Source organism: Salvia miltiorrhiza, chromosome 4 (genome assembly GCF_028751815.1).
Source record: "Salvia miltiorrhiza cultivar Shanhuang (shh) chromosome 4, IMPLAD_Smil_shh, whole genome shotgun sequence".
In the NCBI taxonomy this organism is placed as follows: domain Eukaryota; kingdom Viridiplantae; phylum Streptophyta; class Magnoliopsida; order Lamiales; family Lamiaceae; genus Salvia; species Salvia miltiorrhiza.
Window position 1 is genome coordinate 22,924,137 of NC_080390.1, and position 19,805 is coordinate 22,943,941.

At 39.6% G+C, this 19,805-nt stretch overlaps 3 protein-coding genes across 3 annotated transcripts; all 3 read right to left on the reverse strand.

Annotated features, from left to right (window-relative positions):
* Nucleotides 1-437: 437 nt before the first annotated feature.
* LOC131023168 (uncharacterized) lies at nucleotides 438-1,676 on the reverse strand. The gene has a single exon (XM_057952712.1). The coding sequence runs from the start codon at nucleotides 1,674-1,676 to the stop codon at nucleotides 438-440; it is 1,239 nt and encodes a 412-aa protein (XP_057808695.1).
* Nucleotides 1,677-7,980: 6,304 nt separating this feature from the next.
* On the reverse strand, nucleotides 7,981-9,303 carry LOC131023169 (uncharacterized). Its single transcript, XM_057952714.1, has one exon. The coding sequence runs from the start codon at nucleotides 9,301-9,303 to the stop codon at nucleotides 7,981-7,983; it is 1,323 nt and encodes a 440-aa protein (XP_057808697.1).
* Nucleotides 9,304-18,987: 9,684 nt separating this feature from the next.
* On the reverse strand, nucleotides 18,988-19,799 carry LOC131019445 (uncharacterized). The gene is made up of 3 exons (XM_057947993.1): nucleotides 19,621-19,799; nucleotides 19,440-19,547; nucleotides 18,988-19,364 (listed from the first exon to the last, which is right to left on the reverse strand). The coding sequence occupies exons 1-3, from the start codon at nucleotides 19,669-19,671 to the stop codon at nucleotides 19,131-19,133; spliced, it is 393 nt and encodes a 130-aa protein (XP_057803976.1). The 5' UTR covers nucleotides 19,672-19,799; the 3' UTR covers nucleotides 18,988-19,130.
* Nucleotides 19,800-19,805: the final 6 nt, after the last annotated feature.

Sequence of the window (19,805 nt, forward strand, 5' to 3'; positions counted from 1 at the left end):
GCTGAGTCAAAACAAAAAAATAGGGTATCTAGATCTAATGTCATCTTCTTTTTCCCATGTAGCACTATTATGGTCATGCCTACTCCATTGGACTTAACTAGAGGGATTTCTTTAGTTCTTAACTCACGAACTTTTCTATCCAAAATGGCTATCGGGTGTTCATCCTAAGTTAGGCCTCTATCAAATTCTAGCTCGATGTGATTCACAATGTTGCCCGGGTCGTGGACGAATCTTTCTCAAAGACGAGACATAGAAGACGTTATGTATCGAAGTCAAGCTTGGCGGCGACACTAATCGATATACTACCTCACTAACTCTTTCGAGACTATCAAAGGGTCTGATGTAACGAGGTCTTAGTTTTCCTCCCTTGTCAAACGATGTATTCCCACCACCTTTCCTGATAGAATTCTTACCTTCAAGGGTTGTATCAGCTTTTCTTAAAATCTTCTTGCGATAAACGAATGCGAAGCACTGAAATCAAAGAGTACTATAGCAAACTTGTCCAGAACGGGTAAGATACCTGACATAGTTCGAGCCTCTCCATCCATCTCTTCCTGGTTCATGGCATAAACTCGTGCCTCTCCCTTGCGGGCACCATTGTTGTTGTAGTTCTGGTTTCTCCCCATATTGTTGTTGTTGTTGCCGTGATTTCTTCCCCAGTTATTGTCCTTATTTCGCCAAGTCGGGACGTTGTTGTTGTTCGGGACATTCGTACTCCGTGCTTCTGGGCAGTTCATCGCCATGTGTCCTCCTTTGTGACATCGGAAGCATACGTTCTCGCCAGATTTGCACTCTCCGAAATGGTAACGCTGACAACGTGGACAAAGAGGTTTGTGCGGCGCCAATTCTTGGTCGTCTCCCACATCACTCCTTGATTTCTTTTCTGGCTGGGAGTTCCTCATTTTGTCTCGATCATCACAGTGCCTCTTTTCTCCAGTATGTTGAGGTCGAACCACAGAGTTGTCCAGTTTCAGGCGTGATGCGACTGCTTGGGCTCGTTCTAAGATTTCCGAGTATGATGTGATGTTTAGAGCTGCTAAGTGCCCTCCGATCTCAGGGCGTAACCCATTCTCAAATCTCCAAGCCTTCTTTTCATCAGTGTCCACCAAGTGGGGAGCAAAACGGCCTAGTTGGGTAAATTTCCGCTCGTATTCCAAAATGGTCATGTTTCCTTGTTCCAAGTTCATGAGCTCTATCTCCTTTTGTTTGCGAAAAGCCCTTGGGAAATACTTTCCCATCACTTTCTCCTTGAACGTTCTCCAGGTGGTGGCTCTCATCTGCTCTTCAGTAAGGGCAGCAGTTTCCGACTCCCACCAGTGTCCTGCGTCGTCTGTTAGTTGGAAGGCTGCACATGTCACTTTCAAGTCATCCCTGCAACGCATGTAGTTGAAAATGCGTTCCATCTGGCGCATCCACTCCTCGGTCCCTAAGGGTCCTTCATTCCCTCTTAGAATTGGCGGTGCCATGCTTCGAAATTGAGCTACTACTCCATTTCCACCTTCTGCTTGAGGTTGATGGGGTTGCTGGGGCAATACTCTTCTCAGTGCTTGTGCAAGCACGTGGGCCAGCGTATTAACGTCATTTCGATTTCGATTCCTATTCCCCATCGATTGAGTGGCTTCGCTATCAGATTCTTCGTCTGCCGGAGGTCTCCTGTTACCCCTTGTTCTGGCCATAATCTAAAATATTGCGATAAAAAGTAAGAGTTGTGTGACGAAAACAGCGATAGGTACTAATTCTCATTGATACTAAAAGATTCGTCGTCCCAATTCTTGTACACTTGTTGGCACCGCTATACTCATTCTATAGGTTTTGCGTGTTCTAACTATCTAGACAAGTAATCTCGAGGACATGAGAAGAAAAAAAAAAAATGAAATAGAATCTAACTTCATCAAGAAAACTTGAAGCATCATAAATATACTTTTGACTTTTACCTCACTCGGTAGCGATGTGGCGGTTGCGATGATGGTCATTTTTCTTAAAAAGATTTTTATTGCAAGTCTACAGAAACGTAGACCTGCTCTGATACCATACTGTGACGCCCCAATTTTCTTTAAAATAATAAAATGCACTTTGAATAAAAATAATAAGATTTCAATACTTAAATAACTAAAACTCAAATCCAACTGAGAAAAGTAAATAAACATCATAAACTGAGTCTTTATTCCAATTGAAAATAAAACATTATTTCTTCTTTATCTTGACCATCACTCGCCCCGCCTCTCATCGCCCGAGTCATCTCCTGAAAAAGATATTGTTTTGGGGTGAGTACAATAAACTCAGTGGGGTGCATTCATCCATATTATAAGAATCACAACAAAATATAAGTGCAATAAAAACTGTCTGCTCTTTCATATTGCCCGAAAGCAATAACTTTCTGTCTCTTAGCCCGAAGGCTATATAACTTTCTGTCTCATATAGCCCGTAGGCTATAGCTTTGTTTCTCATATAACCCGTAGGCTATAACTTTCTGTCTCATATAGCCCGTAGGCTATAACTTTCTGTCTCATATAGCCCGTAGGCTATAACTTTCTGTCTCATATAGCCCGTAGGCTATAACTTTGTTTTCTCATATAACCCGTAGGCTATAACTTTCTGTCTCATATAGCCCATAGGCTATAACTTTGTAATACCCCGTTTCCTCGAGCTAAGTTTAGAATAATTTTGAACTTAGATTTAAGATGATTCACGCCGGATAAAGAAAAAGTATTTATTTTAATTCCAACAAAAATGATTTACAAAAAGTATTTGTAAATTTAGTTATTAAATTTATATGCATAGCATATTTATTTAATTTAGCATTCAAGCATTTTCACGAGTTTTTAATTATCAAACCCTGAAGTATTACTACAATCCCGATATTTTATCCTGAAGGATTTTATTAGTCCAATCAACACCCACACTCTACACTCTTTACCAGCCACCCTACGCCTACTAATTCAACTTTAAGTCATGCCTAAAGGCAGGCTGTCTTGTCTCCTTACACTGCACTCTAACTTAAAGAAATATCCCAAGCAAAAACTTCTCCTCATTCTTGCTGGAACGATTCTGATCCTTTAAACATCAGAAGTAAACAGCCAAGTCAGGCAGAACCAGCAACACAGCCGATCTAATCCTCAAGGTTTTATTTTAAACCTCTTGTATCGTATTTACCATCAAAGTATGCAGCGCCCAAATCAATTCAGTTTTCGTGCATCAGTTTTTGGAACAAAATGACATTTCAAATGCATCTACATACACTCTGTTTATATATGTGTGTTTACATACAAGCATGAGTTTGTTTTTAAAAGAAGAAAGGATAAATGGAGTCTTGAACTTGGGTTGTCTGTCGAGTCTGGGCAGAAAGTCGACGGCGGTGGCTCGGTGCCACTGTCGGTCTGACCGGAGAAGAGAGAAGGTCGAGGGCTGTGAGCGGCTCATCGTCGTTGCTCCGGCGAGGTTTTGAGAGAGATAGTCGAAGGTTGAGTCTTGGTTGTGTGGTTGCCGTCGAGTCGAGAGTCGAGGGAGGCAGGGCACGGCGGCTGTGCCGCTGCTGCCCGGCCACGGTTGGAGAGAAGGAAGTGGGCTGGTCTTGCTGTGTTGAGTCGAGTCAGGGGAGGCTGAGCCTAGGGCTCCGGCGGGCGGCTCCTGCTGCTGCTCGTTGGCGGGAGTCACAGAGGGAGGCCAGGGCGCGGCGGTCCTGCCGCTGTCGTCCGGCCACAGACGGAGGAAGGGCAGAGAGAGAGGGAGGGAGCGACGATCTCGCCGTTTCCAAGGAGGGAGAATCGGCGGCAGCCTATCTGCTGCTGTCGGCCGGAGATCTGAGGGAGGGACGGCGATGGCTGTCGCTGCAGTCGCCGAGAGAGAGGCCGAGGGAGGCGGCGGCACTCGTCGTCGCCAAGGGGGAAAGAGAGAGCAGGGGGATTCGAGGGAGAAGTGACCGGAGCGGCGCTCGCCGCCGGGAGTGGTGGGCGCGCGGCCGTGAGTCCGAGAGGGAGAGAGAGAGCAGTCGAGAGGGAGAGAGAGAGAGAGAGCAGTCGTGACTGAGATGGAGAGAGAGGCGACTGATGGGGGGGAAAAGAAGGGTTTGGCTGTTGGGCTTTGAGAGTTGGGCTTGTATTGTGGGCCGATTTTGCTTGAGGTTGGGCTTTGAATTGTGGGCTGTTTTATTTCATTCAGCTGGGCCCTTAATTTATTTAAAGACTTTGGACTGCCTTCAATTTATTAAATTGGGCTGTCTTGTTTTTAATTAATTAGACTTATTAAGTTTGATTAATTATTTTAAATTGCATAATAATATCATATTATTATTATGTGCATATTTTAAGTTATTACTTATTATATGCTAAGCATGACATGAAATTGCATTTTATTTTGCAAAAAGTATTCATGATTTAATTGGTCTTATTTATAATTCCAATTTTTAAAGAAAGACGAGTAAGAATATTGTTGGTGTTCTTAACTCAAGAATTTTAGTTTTCAATTATTTATTCATTAAATCTTGAAAACCCGGCTAAGTGAATCATAGAATGTTAAGCACTTCACCACGACTTAAGATTAGATTTAGGAGACCTATTAAGAATAGACTTCTTGTAGGCTTTATGGACCAAGGGGATTAGCGCTGCTTTCCCGAGACGAGTTTGTGTGATTATGAATCTTCAGGCTTTGCCTAACCAGATGGGCTTACTTTCCAAATGTATAAAGTATGATTGAGTTATTAAGCTCTAAATGTTTCAACGAAATGCAAACTGCTTATTTAATGAAATGCAAACTGTTTATCCAATAAAATGTTTATGTGCACTCTGCTCTGTTTAAGGCTCGCCACAACAAATCAATTGAGGTTCTCTTATGGCCTAACACGTTATTTGAGAATTGTGTACACTCGTTAGCTGACTCGGTGGGTTGATCTCCATCGGGCACTAACTAAGAGGCGTTATAAGGGTGCTTGCTGGATGTGTTCCGAAGCATGTAATGTAAGGGCCTGCCTGGGTAGCATCCCGAGGTCAATTCAACTTGTCTGAGTTACGTCCTCAGGGCAAGTGCAATGGGAGAAATGGATCCGTCGGTGGCTAGAGGTCCGGGATCACAGCGAGTAACAGAAAGGGAGTGTGACATGTGCGCACAAATGAAAGAAATGTTTTAACATGCTTAGAAGTTCTTTCACTTTAAAACCTTCTAAGTCATGTCAAGTATAATTGGATAAACTGTGTTTACGAAAATATGAAATGTTTCAGAAAATGCATGCCCACTAAGTGCATTAGTACTTAGCCCAAAATTACTTTCAAATGTTTTCAGGTTGGCTGGCTGGTGCTGACGGGACGGAGCTGAGGCTAGGGTTAAATTCATATTTTAGACTTTCGCTGTAGCAATCACTCATGTCCGTCATTTGTTATCCCAACATAAGATCTTCATGTAAAATTTCAATTGATATACTTAGACCAATTTTCTTTAAAATAATAAAATGCACTTTGAATAAAAATAATAAGATTTCAATACTTAAATAACTAAAACTCAAATCCAACTGAGAAAAGTAAATAAACATCATAAACTGAGTCTTTATTCCAATTGAAAATAAAACATTATTTCTTCTTTATCTTGACCATCACTCGCCCCGCCTCTCATCGCCCGAGTCATCTCCTGAAAAAGATATTGTTTTGGGGTGAGTACAATAAACTCAGTGGGGTGCATTCATCCATATTATAAGAATCACAACAAAATATAAGTGCAATAAAAACTGTCTGCTCTTTCATATTGCCCGAAAGCAATAACTTTCTGTCTCTTAGCCCGAAGGCTATATAACTTTCTGTCTCATATAGCCCGTAGGCTATAGCTTTCTTTCTCATATAACCCGTAGGCTATAACTTTCTGTCTCATATAGCCCGTAGGCTATAACTTTCTGTCTCATATAGCCCGTAGGCTATAACTTTCTGTCTCATATAGCCCGTAGGCTATAACTTTCTTTCTCATATAACCCGTAGGCTATAACTTTCTGTCTCATATAGCCCATAGGCTATAACTTTCTGTCTCATAGCCCGGAGGCTCTGCCTGCTTCTCACACATATAAATTGAGTAAAACGTATAATAAGGATAAATGTTAAATGCAACGTTATAACCCCACCTTAACCTTTCTTGAGTAAATCTTCCAATTAAATAGTTAAGTCTCGCGCGCCGGTCCTAAAATGAATTATGAAATCATAATTAAGATATGTTTAATCAAAGAATGCACATGAAGATGAATTTAAAAATAAAATCTTTGTCTATTATTACTAATAATTTACTAATCAAAATATATACAATATTTACAATATGTATTTGATAGAATAATAATAATTTCAACTTACTAACATAAATAAACGAAAAAGACTTATATACAATTATTATTATTTAAATAAATAAAATTAGAATACTTAAACATAGATAAAAATTAAGAACACCTAGCTATATATACATAGGTAAAACGCAAGTTGGAAACAAATTTTATTAACTATATAGATTTCTTTAATATATATATATATATATATATATATATATATATAAGTGACTAAAAATTTATATAAACTTGAATGGTTAAAGAAAATAAAGCACTCTACTACTTAAATATATATATATATATATATATATATATATATATATATACACGCAGAAGGCTAAATATATATGTACAGAACATATATAATGATTCATCAATCTTATAAATCTTAAGTAAAAATCATCCTCTTAACTAACATATATATGTACACGTATATAATACATATTGGAACATAAAATGCATTGAAAACTCTCTTAAGCAAACACATGTCCCCTTATACGTATAAGATATATATTATATATATAAAATATAAAACAATATGCATACCTATGTATGTGTATCCCCAACTTTTAAAAGAAAGAAAAGGTAGGCCATAAGTTAAAATAATGAAAGAGATCAACACACCCACATTACGTATAACTTTATATACAAATCTACACTTAAATATAAATATTAAAAGATGTAGAAAAAAGAAGGATAATTGCTACAGACTCACAATTGTTGAGGAAGTGAAAGGGAGCTGCCAGAGAGGAGTTCTAGAAAAGACAGAAATTAGTGTGCAGTGAATGAAAGGGGACGGTTCAATTTATACACGAATTTAGAAGTTAAATATGGTAGGAGGAATCAATTGTTATCAATCTTTCCATGATTCAAGCTTGTCAGAAAGGAATAATGAAGTAGGGTAAATCTCAATGGTCAAACACATGCTTGTAGCTGCAATAGTAGAAAGAGGGAATTTTTCGTAGAGATTCTTTAGTTGGGCTCAAACCCTAAAATAGAGAATTTAAAGGAATTGGGCTTTATTAAATAGTAGTAATTTGGGCTTAATCTAAAGAAATGTGTAGTATCTTATATACAAGTCCTTAATTAAAATAAATAAATAAATATAATAATAATAATAATAATAATAATAATAATAATAATAATAATAATAAAATGCTTAAAATGATTAAATGTTCATGCTCATGCAATAACTAGGCGCGACTTATAGGACTTAATATTTAATTGTTGAAAAATAATTAAAGATGATAATTTTTTTTGTAAAAAAAAAAATATATATATATTTTGGGGCACTACAACCTTACCTACTAAAAAAAATTTCGTCCTCGAAATTACTTAGCTGAGTCAAAACAAAAAAATAGGGTATCTAGATCTAATATCATCTTCTTTTTCCCATGTAGCACTATTATGGTCATGCCTACTCCATTGGACTTAACTAGAGGGATTTCTTTAGTTCTTAACTCACGAACTTTTCTATCCAAAATGGCTATCGGGTGTTCATCCTAAGTTAGGCCTCTATCAAATTCTAGCTCGATGTGATTCACAATGTTGCCCGGGTCGTGGACGAATCTTTCTCAAAGACGAGACATAGAAGACGTTATGTATCGAAGTCAAGCTTGGCGACGACACTAATCGATATACTACCTCACTAACTCTTTCGAGACTATCAAAGGGTCTGATGTAACGAGGTCTTAGTTTTCCTCCCTTGTCAAACGATGTATTCCCACCACCTTTCCTGAGGGAATTCTTACCTTCAAGGGTTGTATCAGCTTTTCGTAAAATCTTCTTGCGATAAACGAATGCGAAGCACTGAAATCAAAGAGTACTATAGCAAACTTGTCCAGAACGGGTAAGATACCTGACATAGTTCGAGCCTCTCCATCCATCTCTTCCTGGTTCATGGCATAAACTCGTGCCTCTCCCTTGCGGGCACCATTGTTGTTGTAGTTCTGGTTTCTCCCCATATTGTTGTTGTTGTTGCCGTGATTTCTTCCCCAGTTATTGTCCTTATTTCGCCAAGTCGGGACGTTGTTGTTGTTCGGGACATTCGTACTCCGTGCTTCTGGGCAGTTCATCGCCATGTGTCCTCCTTTGTGACATCGGAAGCATACGTTCTCGCCAGATTTGCACTCTCCGAAATGGTAACGCTGACAACGTGGACAAAGAGGTTTGTGCGGCGCCAATTCTTGGTCGTCTCCCACATCACTCCTTGATTTCTTTTCTGGCTGGGAGTTCCTCATTTTGTCTCGATCATCACAGTGCCTCTTTTCTCCAGTATGTTGAGGTCGAACCACAGAGTTGTCCAGTTTCAGGCGTGATGCGACTGCTTGGGCTCGTTCTAAGATTTCCGAGTATGATGTGATGTTTAGAGCTGCTAAGTGCCCTCCGATCTCAGGGCGTAACCCATTCTCAAATCTCCAAGCCTTCTTTTCATCAGTGTCCACCAAGTGGGGAGCAAAACGGCCTAGTTGGGTAAATTTCCGCTCGTATTCCAAAATGGTCATGTTTCCTTGTTCCAAGTTCATGAGCTCTATCTCCTTTTGTTTGCGAAAAGCCCTTGGGAAATACTTTCCCATCACTTTCTCCTTGAACGTTCTCCAGGTGGTGGCTCTCATCTGCTCTTCAGTAAGGGCAGCAGTTTCCGACTCCCACCAGTGTCCTGCGTCGTCTGTTAGTTGGAAGGCTGCACATGTCACTTTCAAGTCATCCCTGCAACGCATGTAGTTGAAAACGCGTTCCATCTGGCGCATCCACTCCTCGGTCCCTAAGGGTCCTTCATTCCCTCTTAGAATTGGCGGTGCCATGCTTCGAAATTGAGCTACTACTCCATTTCCACCTTCTGCTTGAGGTTGATGGGGTTGCTGGGGCAATACTCTTCTCAGTGCTTGTGCAAGCACGTGGGCCAGCGTATTAACGTCATTTCGATTTCGATTCCTATTCCCCATCGATTGAGTGGCTTCGCTATCAGATTCTTCGTCTGCCGGAGGTCTCCTGTTACCCCTTGTTCTGGCCATTATCTAAAATATTGCGGTAAAAAGTAAGAGTTGTGTGACGAAAACAGCGATAGGTACTAATTCTCATTGATACTAAGAGATTCGTCGTCCCAATTCTTGTACACTTGTTGGCACCGCTATACTCATTCTATAGGTTTTGCGTGTTCTAACTATCTAGACAAGTAATCTCGAGGACATGAGAAGAAAAAAAAAATGAAATAGAATCTAACTTCATCAAGAAAACTTGAAGCATCATAAATATACTTTTGACTTTTACCTCACTCGGTAGCGATGTGGCGGTTGCGATGATGGTCATTTTTCTTAAAAAGATTTTTATTGCAAGTCTACAGAAACGTAGACCTGCTCTGATACCATACTGTGACGCCCCAATTTTCTTTAAAATAATAAAATGCACTTTGAATAAAAATAATAAGATTTCAATACTTAAATAACTAAAACTCAAATCCAATTGAGAAAAGTAAATAAACATCATAAAATGAGTCTTTATTCCAATTGAAAATAAAACATTATTTCTTCTTTATCTTGACCATCACTCGCCCCGCCTCTCATCGCCCGAGTCATCTCCTGAAAAAGATATTGTTTTGGGGTGAGTACAATAAACTCAGTGGGGTGCATTCATCCATATTATAAGAATCACAACAAAATATAAGTGCAATAAAAACTGTCTGCTCTTTCATATTGCCCGAAAGCAATAACTTTCTGTCTCTTAGCCCGAAGGCTATATAACTTTCTGTCTCATATAGCCCGTAGGCTATAGCTTTCTTTCTCAAATAACCCGTAGGCTATAACTTTCTGTCTCATATAACCCGTAGGCTATAACTTTCTGTCTCATATAGCCCGTAGGCTATAACTTTCTGTCTCATATAGCCCGTAGGCTATAACTTTCTTTCTCATATAACCCGTAGGCTATAACTTTCTGTCTCATATAGCCCATAGGCTATAACTTTCTGTCTCATAGCCCGGAGGCTCTGCCTGCTTCTCACACATATAAATTGAGTAAAACGTATAATAAGGATAAATGTTAAATGCAACGTTATAACCCCACCTTAACCTTTCTTGAGTAAATCTTGCAATTAAATAGTTAAGTCTCGCGCGCCGGTCCTAAAATAAATTATGAAATCATAATTAAGGTATGTTTAATCAAAGAATGCACATGAAGATGAATTTAAAAATAAAATCTTTGTCTATTATTACTAATAATTTACTAATCAAAATATATACAATATTTACAATATGTATTTGATAGAATAATAATAATTTCAACATACTAACATAAATAAACGAAAAAGACTTATATACAGTTACTATTATTTAAATAAATAAAATTAGAATACTTAAACATAGATAAAAATTAAGAACACCTAGCTATATATACATAGGTAAAACGCAAGTTGGAAACAAATTTTATTAAGTATATAGATTTCTTTAATATATATATATATATATATATAAGTGACTAAAAATTTATATAAACTTGAATGGTTAAAGAAAATAAAGCACTCTACTACTTAAATATATATATATATATATACACGCAGAAGGCTAAATATATATGTACAGAACATATATAATGATTCATTAATCTTATAAATCTTAAGTAAAAATCATCCTCTTAACTAACATATATATGTACACGTATATAATACATATTGGAACATAAAATGCATTGAAAACTCTCTTAAGCAAACACATGTCCCATTATACGTATAAGATATATATTATATATATAAAATATAAAACAATATGCATACCTATGTATGTGTATCCCCAACTTTTAAAAGAAAGAAAAGGTAGGCCATAAGTTAAAATAATGAAAGAGATCAACACACCCACATTACGTATAACTTTATATACAAATCTACACTTAAATATAAATATTAAAAGATGTAGGAAAAAGAAGGATAATTGCTACAGACTCACAATTGTTGAGGAAGTGAAAGGGAGCTGCCAGAGAGGAGTTCTAGAAAAGACAAAAATTAGTGTGCAGTGAATGAAAGGGGACGGTTCAATTTATACACGAATTTAGAAGTTAAATATGGTAGGAGGAATCAATTGTTATCAATCTTTCCATGATTCAAGCTTGTCAGAAAGGAATAATGAAGTAGGGTAAATCTCAATGGTCAAACACATGCTTGTAGCTGCAATAGTAGAAAGAGGGAATTTTTCGTAGAGATTCTTTAGTTGGGCTCAAACCCTAAAATAGAGAATTTAAAGGAATTGGGCTTTATTAAATTGTAGTAATTTGGGCTTAATCTAAAGAAATGTGTAGTATCTTATAAACAAGTCCTTAATTAAAATAAATAAATAAATAAATATAATAATAATAATAATAATAAATAATAATAATAATAATAATAAAATGCTTAAAATGATTAAATGTTCATGCTCATGCAATAACTAGGCGCGACTTATAGGACTTAATATTTAATTGTTGAAAAATAATTAAAGATGATAAATTTTTTTGTAAAAAAAATATATATATATATATTTTGGGGCACTACAATGATTTATGCCTAATTGTTCTAATTTTAGGGGTTTGCATGTGCTTATTTTAAGTTAAATCTTCTGAAAATTGGTGCGTTTTATGGTCTATTTTATGCCTTGCAGGAGATTTAGGTTTTCGAGATGAAGAGTGCAAATCTTGGAGAATTTGGGCTAAGAATTGTGTGTTTGTGCACACTCTAGCATGGAAGAGAAGGAAAACCCCCGTGCCAGAACCGAGAAGGCCCGCGCCAGAGCTAAAACCCCGCGCGGAAGCCAGAGCAGCGAAACCAATCGCCAGAGGAGCAGAGAAATCAGAGGAATCGAAGCGCCAGAGGAATCGAAGCGCCAGAGGAATCACCAGTCAGAAAAGTCGCTAGTCAGAGGAATCGAGAAGCCGGAGCAGAGGAATCACCTATTCCTCTGCCGAGAAGCGCCAGCATCAGAGAAGTAAAGTCCAGCGCTCAATAGTCAGAGAAGCCAGAGAAATCGCCGTTCCTCTGGCGAATGCCAGAGAGATCATCATTCCGCTGGCAAACCATTTCTCTGGCGAGGTCAGGGAAATCATCCATTCCTCTGGCGAGAGCTGCGAAGTTGGCGAGAGTAGGAGTGTTTTCCAGAAGCGCGCATCTAGCTGGAAGTTGCCTTATTTTGCACGATTCTATTGCCTTTAGAATTCTTCTTTGCATGGCAACTTCCATGGTGATCCATAGGGATTCGAAGTTTATAAATAAGGCCTAGTTTTTCTTTCAGATACACAATCTTTCGCCCTAGTTTTAGACGCCACCTTGCAATTTGTTGGCATCCAAAGCTTAGGAATTTCATTGCTTTCTTAGTTCGAGTTTTTATTGCTTTAAGTTAGATTTCAATTTAGTTCTTAGTTTTAATTCTTGGATTGTGATTGAGTGACACAATTACACGTTCAAGACGTTTACGGTATTTCGTATTTAAATTCAATTTATTTTGTTTAATCATGTTTACGTTTTTCATTCATGTTTATGCTTTCTTTTTAATTATGCAATTTAAATTATGCACTTTAGTTTCACGCCTAGATTAGTTGGTTTTTAATTTACAAGTATTTAATTTTTTAAGTTAGGTTTAATTTAAGTTCTTTAAACTCTTGCCTAGGGTTTAATAGTTTAATTCGCCTAGTTTAATTTTAAGTTCGGTTTTTACTTAAGTTTTTAATTCTAAGTTTTAGTTTATTAATCAATCTCTTTACTGCTTTCTTTACTGTTTTTCCTGCGATACTACTAAAAGCCCTTAAAGACTTTCCTTGAGAGATGACACTGGGTCAACTTACCATCACTAGGATGTCCTTGTTCTATTGCAAGTCAACTTAGAGGTGTTTCTAGTTGAGTCAAATTTTGGCGCCGTTGCCGGGGAAAGTTTTAGGTGTTTTAGTTGTGTCGTTTTTACTTGCTTTATTTAATTTCCAGCGTTTCTCGTTCTTGTTTTTACGTTTCTTCCACTCGGTGCGTGTAATCCGTTTGTTCAGTGTTGTGCATGCAGGGACGCCGTAGTCTTAAAGGCAAATTGGTTTCTCCTTTGCATAGTACGAGCGAAGGGATTTTCAGGAAGAATAGCTGCAAGGGAGTGATCGGGGACGACAGAGCAGACGGTTCAAACTCCAACTCTGACGGTGAAACACGTGACAGAACTGAAGATTTCTCTCTGACTCTGAACCTGAAGTTCCAGAGCAGACTGTAGAAGAGGAAGAAGCCAGCTCTGCCAAGTCTTACTCTGATTCTGAACTACCAGAGCAGAGCGCATGAGAGGAGGAAATAGATTCGCCAGCCAGCTCTGACTCTGAACCTTCAGAGCAGCCAACAAAAGAGGACGCCAGCTCTGCCGATACAGAGCACACGACAAAAACGGCAAAACAAGCTAAGGAGGAAGAGGCCAGCTCCGCCAATTTCAGCCCTAGGCAGAAATTAGACAAGGAAAAGAAGGAGATGGCCCAGCATATGGAATACATGGGAGACTTCACCAGGCCGGTAATTGGAGATACCAACACGTCGGCAATTGTGCTTCCCACTGCTGTGAGAAACTACAATCTCAAACCTAATGACTCGAGTTTACTGCCGGTGTTTCATGGGATGCCAAGCGAGGATGCGCTACAATTCATTCGAGATTTTTGCACACAAGTGCAAACGATTCCTCTGCTTACTCTCACGGAGGACCAACTCAAGCTCAAGTGCTTCCCCTATGCACTTAAAGACCGGGCCAGGACGTGGATGCTCTCTCTGCCGCCCAACTCTATCACTACGTGGGGAGATGCTTGTGAAAAATTCATGCTGAAATACTACCCAAGCCACAAAACACAGGAGCTGAGAACAAAAATAATGGAATTCACCCAAGGAGCGGATGAGCCTTTGCATGAAGCTTGGGAGAGATATGAAGAACTCCTCCGTCAATGCCCTCAACATCAATTCACTAATGTTATGTTGATGCAGTTCTTCTACGATGGGTTAGTGCAAACTGCCCAATTTATGGTGGACAGCACGGCAGGAGGAAACATAGCTCGGAAGACTGCGGCAGATCTGAAAGAGATTTTCAAGATCTTGGCCGAAAGCTCCCAACAGAAGTCAGTCCGTGGACGGAGAGTGGAGGCTAGTGCCGTGACAAATCAGTTCGAGATGCAGCAACAATTGGCTTCGATCATGCGAAAAGTTCAACAGCTCAAGATGGAAAAGATGGAAAATTCTCCAGTTCAGAGCTCAGCGCCGCCGATGACAACTCAGCCGAATCCAGCTCTGCCAATGTCAACTCCGCAGAACCCAACCATGCAGTATGTTGAGCCGTGTGGTATCTGTGGAGATTTCAGCCATGGAGCTAATGAGTGCCATAGAATGGGAGAGTTTACCCCGGAAGGACAAGCTGAGGTCTATGCAGCACAAGGATTCCAAACCTACAATCAAGTGCAGAACAGACCATATGGCCAGAGCATGAATCAAGGTCAACAGAATATCGTTGGAGGATGGAGGAGTCAGCCGAATGGAGGATGGGGAAATCAAAATTTTGGGGGGAATCAATTCCGTCGACCACCCCAGATAGGCTATCAACAACAACAGTATTTCCCACCACCGCAGGGGTCTTCTCAACCATACAGACCACAATACCAACAGCAGCAACCCATTCCGCAACAGAATGCGCCGTCGATTCCACCACAAAAGTCCACGCTCGAAGAAACACTGCAAGCCTTTATGGAGATGAGCAAACAAAGTATGGAGTCCCAAGCTTCTACGATCAAAAGGCTCAAGACTACGGTTGGACAACTTTCCGGTGCCTTAAATCAAATCCAACAACAACAGCAACCCGGGAAGTTTCATGGTCAACCTGGTCAGACGCATCAAGCTCTTGCTGTAACTGTTCTTCGCAGTGGTAAGATGGTGGATAACAAAGTGGAGGTTCCTAATTTGACCAGCGCAGAGCAGCCGAGATCTGCTTTCACCAGCGCAGAGCAACCGAACTCTACCGTGACCAGAGCAGAGAAGCCAAGTTCTGCCTTCACCAGAGCAGAGAAACCGATAGCAGAGCTGCCGAGTTCTGTCCAGCCTAGACCAGAGTTGACGAACTCAGCGCTGACCAGCCCGACTGATGGAGAGACGGCAGATAAGCAAAAGGAAGGCGAGAAGGAGAAGGAAGTCAGACTCCACAAAGCTACTGCACCCTATCGACCACCGATTCCTTTTCCGAACAGATTGAGAAACGAGAAGCAGGACCGTCAGTTTGAAGAATTCTACAACATGTTGGCCAAGGTAAATGTGAATTTGCCTCTTCTTGATGTGATCCGAAATGTGCCTGCATATGTGAAATTCTTCAAGGAATTGGCATCAAACAAAAGAAGGTTCGGTGATAATGAAAAGGTATTGGTTTCTGAAGTTGCAAACGCAATCATGCAGCAATCTTTGCCACCCAAGCAACGCGATCCAGGTAGTTTTGTGATTAATATTGCTTTGGGAAATGGTAAGGAAGCTACGGGTATGTTGGATCTGGGGGCTGGGATTAACTTGATGCCTTACTCTATTTATCAACAATTAGAGTTAGGTAATTTAAAATCTACTCGCATGTGCCTCCAACTTGCTGATAGGTCCGTCAGGTATCCCCGTGGTATAGTAGAAGATATCCTAGTTAGAGTCGGGGGTTTGATAGTGCCCGTTGATTTTGTCGTACTGGAGATTGGGGAGGTGCACGAGAATGGTAGAGATCACACTTTGCTATTAGGAAGGCCCTTTATGGCGACCACTAACACGTTGATTGATGTCAAAAATGGAACTATTAAAATGTCAGTGTTGGGGGAGTCGGTCTCTTTCTCAGTGCATGAAAATCGGGCTAAGCCTTCGGCCAACCTTATGAATGAATGCTCATATATAGATGCTATTAATGGCTTGGTTGAGAAGGTATTTTTACAGGAGCAGGAATGCGAGGAAGTTTGCGCTGGATCAGCAGACATGGAAGAACTAGCTCGGGAAGCTGAAGAGTTCGGCGCCGCTCTGACGCGGGAGCTTCGCTGCTCTGACTTCAGCCCTGGCAGCGCTGACCTGCTCAGCAATCCTGCACTGCCCAAACCTGCATTGCCCAGCTTAGAGGAGGAACAGGTGGGGGCAAAGAAACCAGCACTCGAATTGAAGGAACTCCCAACCAATCTCAAGTATATCTTTTTAGAAGACGGAAATGAGAAGCCAGTCATCATCTCGTCTACTCTGACTCTAGAGCAAGAAGAGGCGCTGCTCGAGGTGTTGAAGAGAAACAAAGCAGCGCTGGGATGGAGCATAGGTGACATACGTGGCATTAGTCCAGCCACATGCATGCACAGGATCAACCTAGAAGAAGGAGTTACACCCAAGCGAGATGCCCAGCGACGTTTGAACCCTATGCTGATGGAGGTTGTGCGCAAGGAAATCCTTAAGCTTCTTGCCGAAGGGATTATCTATTCAGTTGCCGATAGTGAGTGGGTGAGCCCGGTGCATGTCGTGCCGAAGAAAGGAGGAATGACGGTTGTGCGCAATGACAAGATGGAGTTGGTACCGACGCGCCCTACCACGGGATGGCGGATGTACGTCGACTACAGGAAACTCTATGCCGTCACCAAAAAGGATCACTTTCCTCTTCCTTTTGTTGATCAAATGTTAGACCGTTTAGCAGGACATGGTTTTTATTGTTTTCTAGATGGTTTGTCAGGATACTACCAAATCGCAATCGCACCGGAAGATCAAGTCAAGACTGCCTTCACCATGCCTTTTGGGACATTTGCATGGAAGAGGATGCCATTCGGATTGTGCAATGCGCCCGGGACGTTTCAACGATGCATGATGTCCATATTCTCTGATATGATTGGTAAATGCGTAGAGGTTTTTATGGATAATTTTTCGGTTTTTGGGCAGTCTTTTCATGATTGTTTGACTAAGATTGATGTAGTGTTGAAAAGGTGTATTGAAAGTGGCCTAACTTTGAGTTGGGAAAAGAGTCATTTCATGGTTACTCGTGGGATTGTCTTGGGTCATGTGGTGTCTAAGCATGGACTAGAGGTCGACAGAGCTAAGGTGGAGGTAATCCAAAAGTTGCCACCCCCTATTGATGTCAAAGGGATTAGGAGTTTCTTAGGTCACGCCGGTTTTTATCGACGTTTCATTAAAGATTTCTCTAAAATTAGCCAACCTCTATGCAAACTACTAGCTCAGGACGTTCCTTTTAATTTTGATGGCTCTTGCATGCATGTCTTTGAAACATTAAAACTTAAGTTGAGCTCTGCCCCGATTGTGATTGCACCTGATTGGTCATTACCCTTTGAGATCATGTGTGATGCGTCTAACTCTGCTGTAGGAGCGGTGCTAGGTCAGCGTGTGGATAGAATGTTACGTGTGATTTACTATGCTAGTTTAACTTTGAATAGCGCTCAAGTAAATTACACCACTACTGAAAAAGAGATGCTTGCTGTGGTCTTTGCCTTAGATAAATTTCGAGCATACATCATTGGGTCTAAGGTCATTGTCCATAGTGACCATGCTGCACTTCGATACTTGATGACTAAACCTCAGGCTAAAGCTCGTCTCATCCATTGGGTCTTACTGTTGCAAGAGTTTGATGTAGAAATTAGGGATAGGAAAGGGAGCGAGAATCACGTAGCTGACCACCTTTCCCGATTGGATAAAAATCTGATAGAATCGAGTCTCAATTGCATCCCTGAATCTTTTTCTTTTGAGCATACATATGCATTAACTCTTGATAAGAGCAGCACTACCGAGATCCACTCTGCCCAAGCCAGAGCAGAGGAGTCTAATGCCAGAGCAGAGAACTACCCGAGCAGAGCAGAGGACACTACAAAAAAAAATGCTTTTAGTGGCGACAATTTTTGTCACTATATGTGCCAAAATCGTCACTAAAGCATCCCAGTGACAACTTTTGTGGTCGTCGGTAAGTCGTGACTATATCAACCGTCGCTAAAAGCTACAGTGACGACGACAAAATATTGTCACTGCAAATATATTTATTGTCACGGATGATGTTGCCACTGAATATGATTAAATTGTGACGATTTTATTTTTGTCACTATATTTTGAAATGTGTAGCCACGTTTGAAGTTTGCCACAATAGTTTCTGTTTGCAGTGACATGATATTTTTGTCACTATAATGATGTAAATTAGTGACATGATACAAACGACACTAAATTGTCCAGCCAATAGTGACAATGCATTTGTCGTCACTATAATTTTCTCATTTAGTGACATATTTTTAACTGTCACTATATAAACCAGCATATAGTCGCACGCGTGTATTGTCATTAAATCGTAATCATTTAGTCACATGTTATAATCGTCACTATACATATATAATTATAGAGACGAAAAAACATTAGCGTCACTAAATTTTTTGTCATATAGTTACAATTGATATTTGTCACAAAAAAATTAAAATTGTTGTCATAAAAATTAAATTTGTAGTGACACATCTATTGCATCACTAAAATTAGTTTGTTTCGCCACTATACTTGTTAATTTTAGTGACATATATTATTATCACTATAATTGTTGTCACAAAATCTTAATTATTTAGTAACAAAAATATATTACGAAAGTGGTCACAATAATAGTATAATAACAATAAATGATTTGTCATTAATTCTCTTGACACCGTTATTATATGTATTATTTTAATATTTTAATATTAGAAGCTACTTTAACAAACGGGGCGTGATCACGTTTATTTCTAATAAATGAATTATGAAATTGATGTAGAAGCTTATTTAAAAAATAGTGTGATCACGTTTATTTATAAGAACAACAGAATCGAATTGTAAAATTGATGCGGAAGCTTATTCAAGTAAATACGTGATCACGTTAATTTAAGCTTCTAAAGACTCAAATCGAGAGGCCAACTCTTCATTCTTTTTCTTCAGCTCTTCATTCTCTTTTTGCAAATCAAGATTAATCCTCTCTCCTCTTTTGGATGGTGGCTTCAATCCATCTCCACATCCTTGAAGTCGGCTCGATTTTTCCTCACCAAGAACCTTGACAAAAGCTTCATCTTCTGACATAGGATCTTCAATGTCTTCTGCTTGCAACTTCATAAGCTCATCCTGAACAATTAAATTATATTAGTATTTATAATTTCCATAAATACATATACACACAATAATTAACTATTCACTTACATAAACTTCCTTTGAGGCCTCATCGATCCAGTCTTTTTTCGTGTTACTATAACGGCTCAATCTCCATGCAGTTGTGCGACTAGGCTCCTCTCCAGTTTCATTGTCACGCTAATATATAACTTAGTTAATATGACAAGTATTTCAAAGCATTTAAAATATAAAAGTATGTAAATTAAGGTACCTCTTCGTAGCAAAACTGTGCAATAGATTTTGTTCTGCATGCATGATTCATCTGTAACTTTGATCTATTCTCTTTATTCCTATTGCTGATTTTCTACAAAGGAACAATACTAAACATTAAAAGACAATTTTTGAAAAGGCATGATTACGTTCATTTCTGAACTATCATCTCAACAATCAATCACA

Coding starts and splice junctions, on each gene's coding strand:
- LOC131023168 (XM_057952712.1), bottom strand. CDS start 1,676: ATGGCCAGAACAAGGGGTAACAGGAGACCTCCGGCAGACGAAGAATCT.
- LOC131023169 (XM_057952714.1), bottom strand. CDS start 9,303: ATGGCCAGAACAAGGGGTAACAGGAGACCTCCGGCAGACGAAGAATCT.
- LOC131019445 (XM_057947993.1), bottom strand. CDS start 19,671: ATGAATCATGCATGCAGAACAAAATCTATTGCACAGTTTTGCTACGAA. Junction 19,548..19,620: donor CACAGTTTTGCTACGAAGAG/GTACCTTAATTT, acceptor GTTATATATTAG/CGTGACAATGAAACTGGAGA. Junction 19,365..19,439: donor AGGCCTCAAAGGAAGTTTAT/GTAAGTGAATAG, acceptor TTAATTGTTCAG/GATGAGCTTATGAAGTTGCA.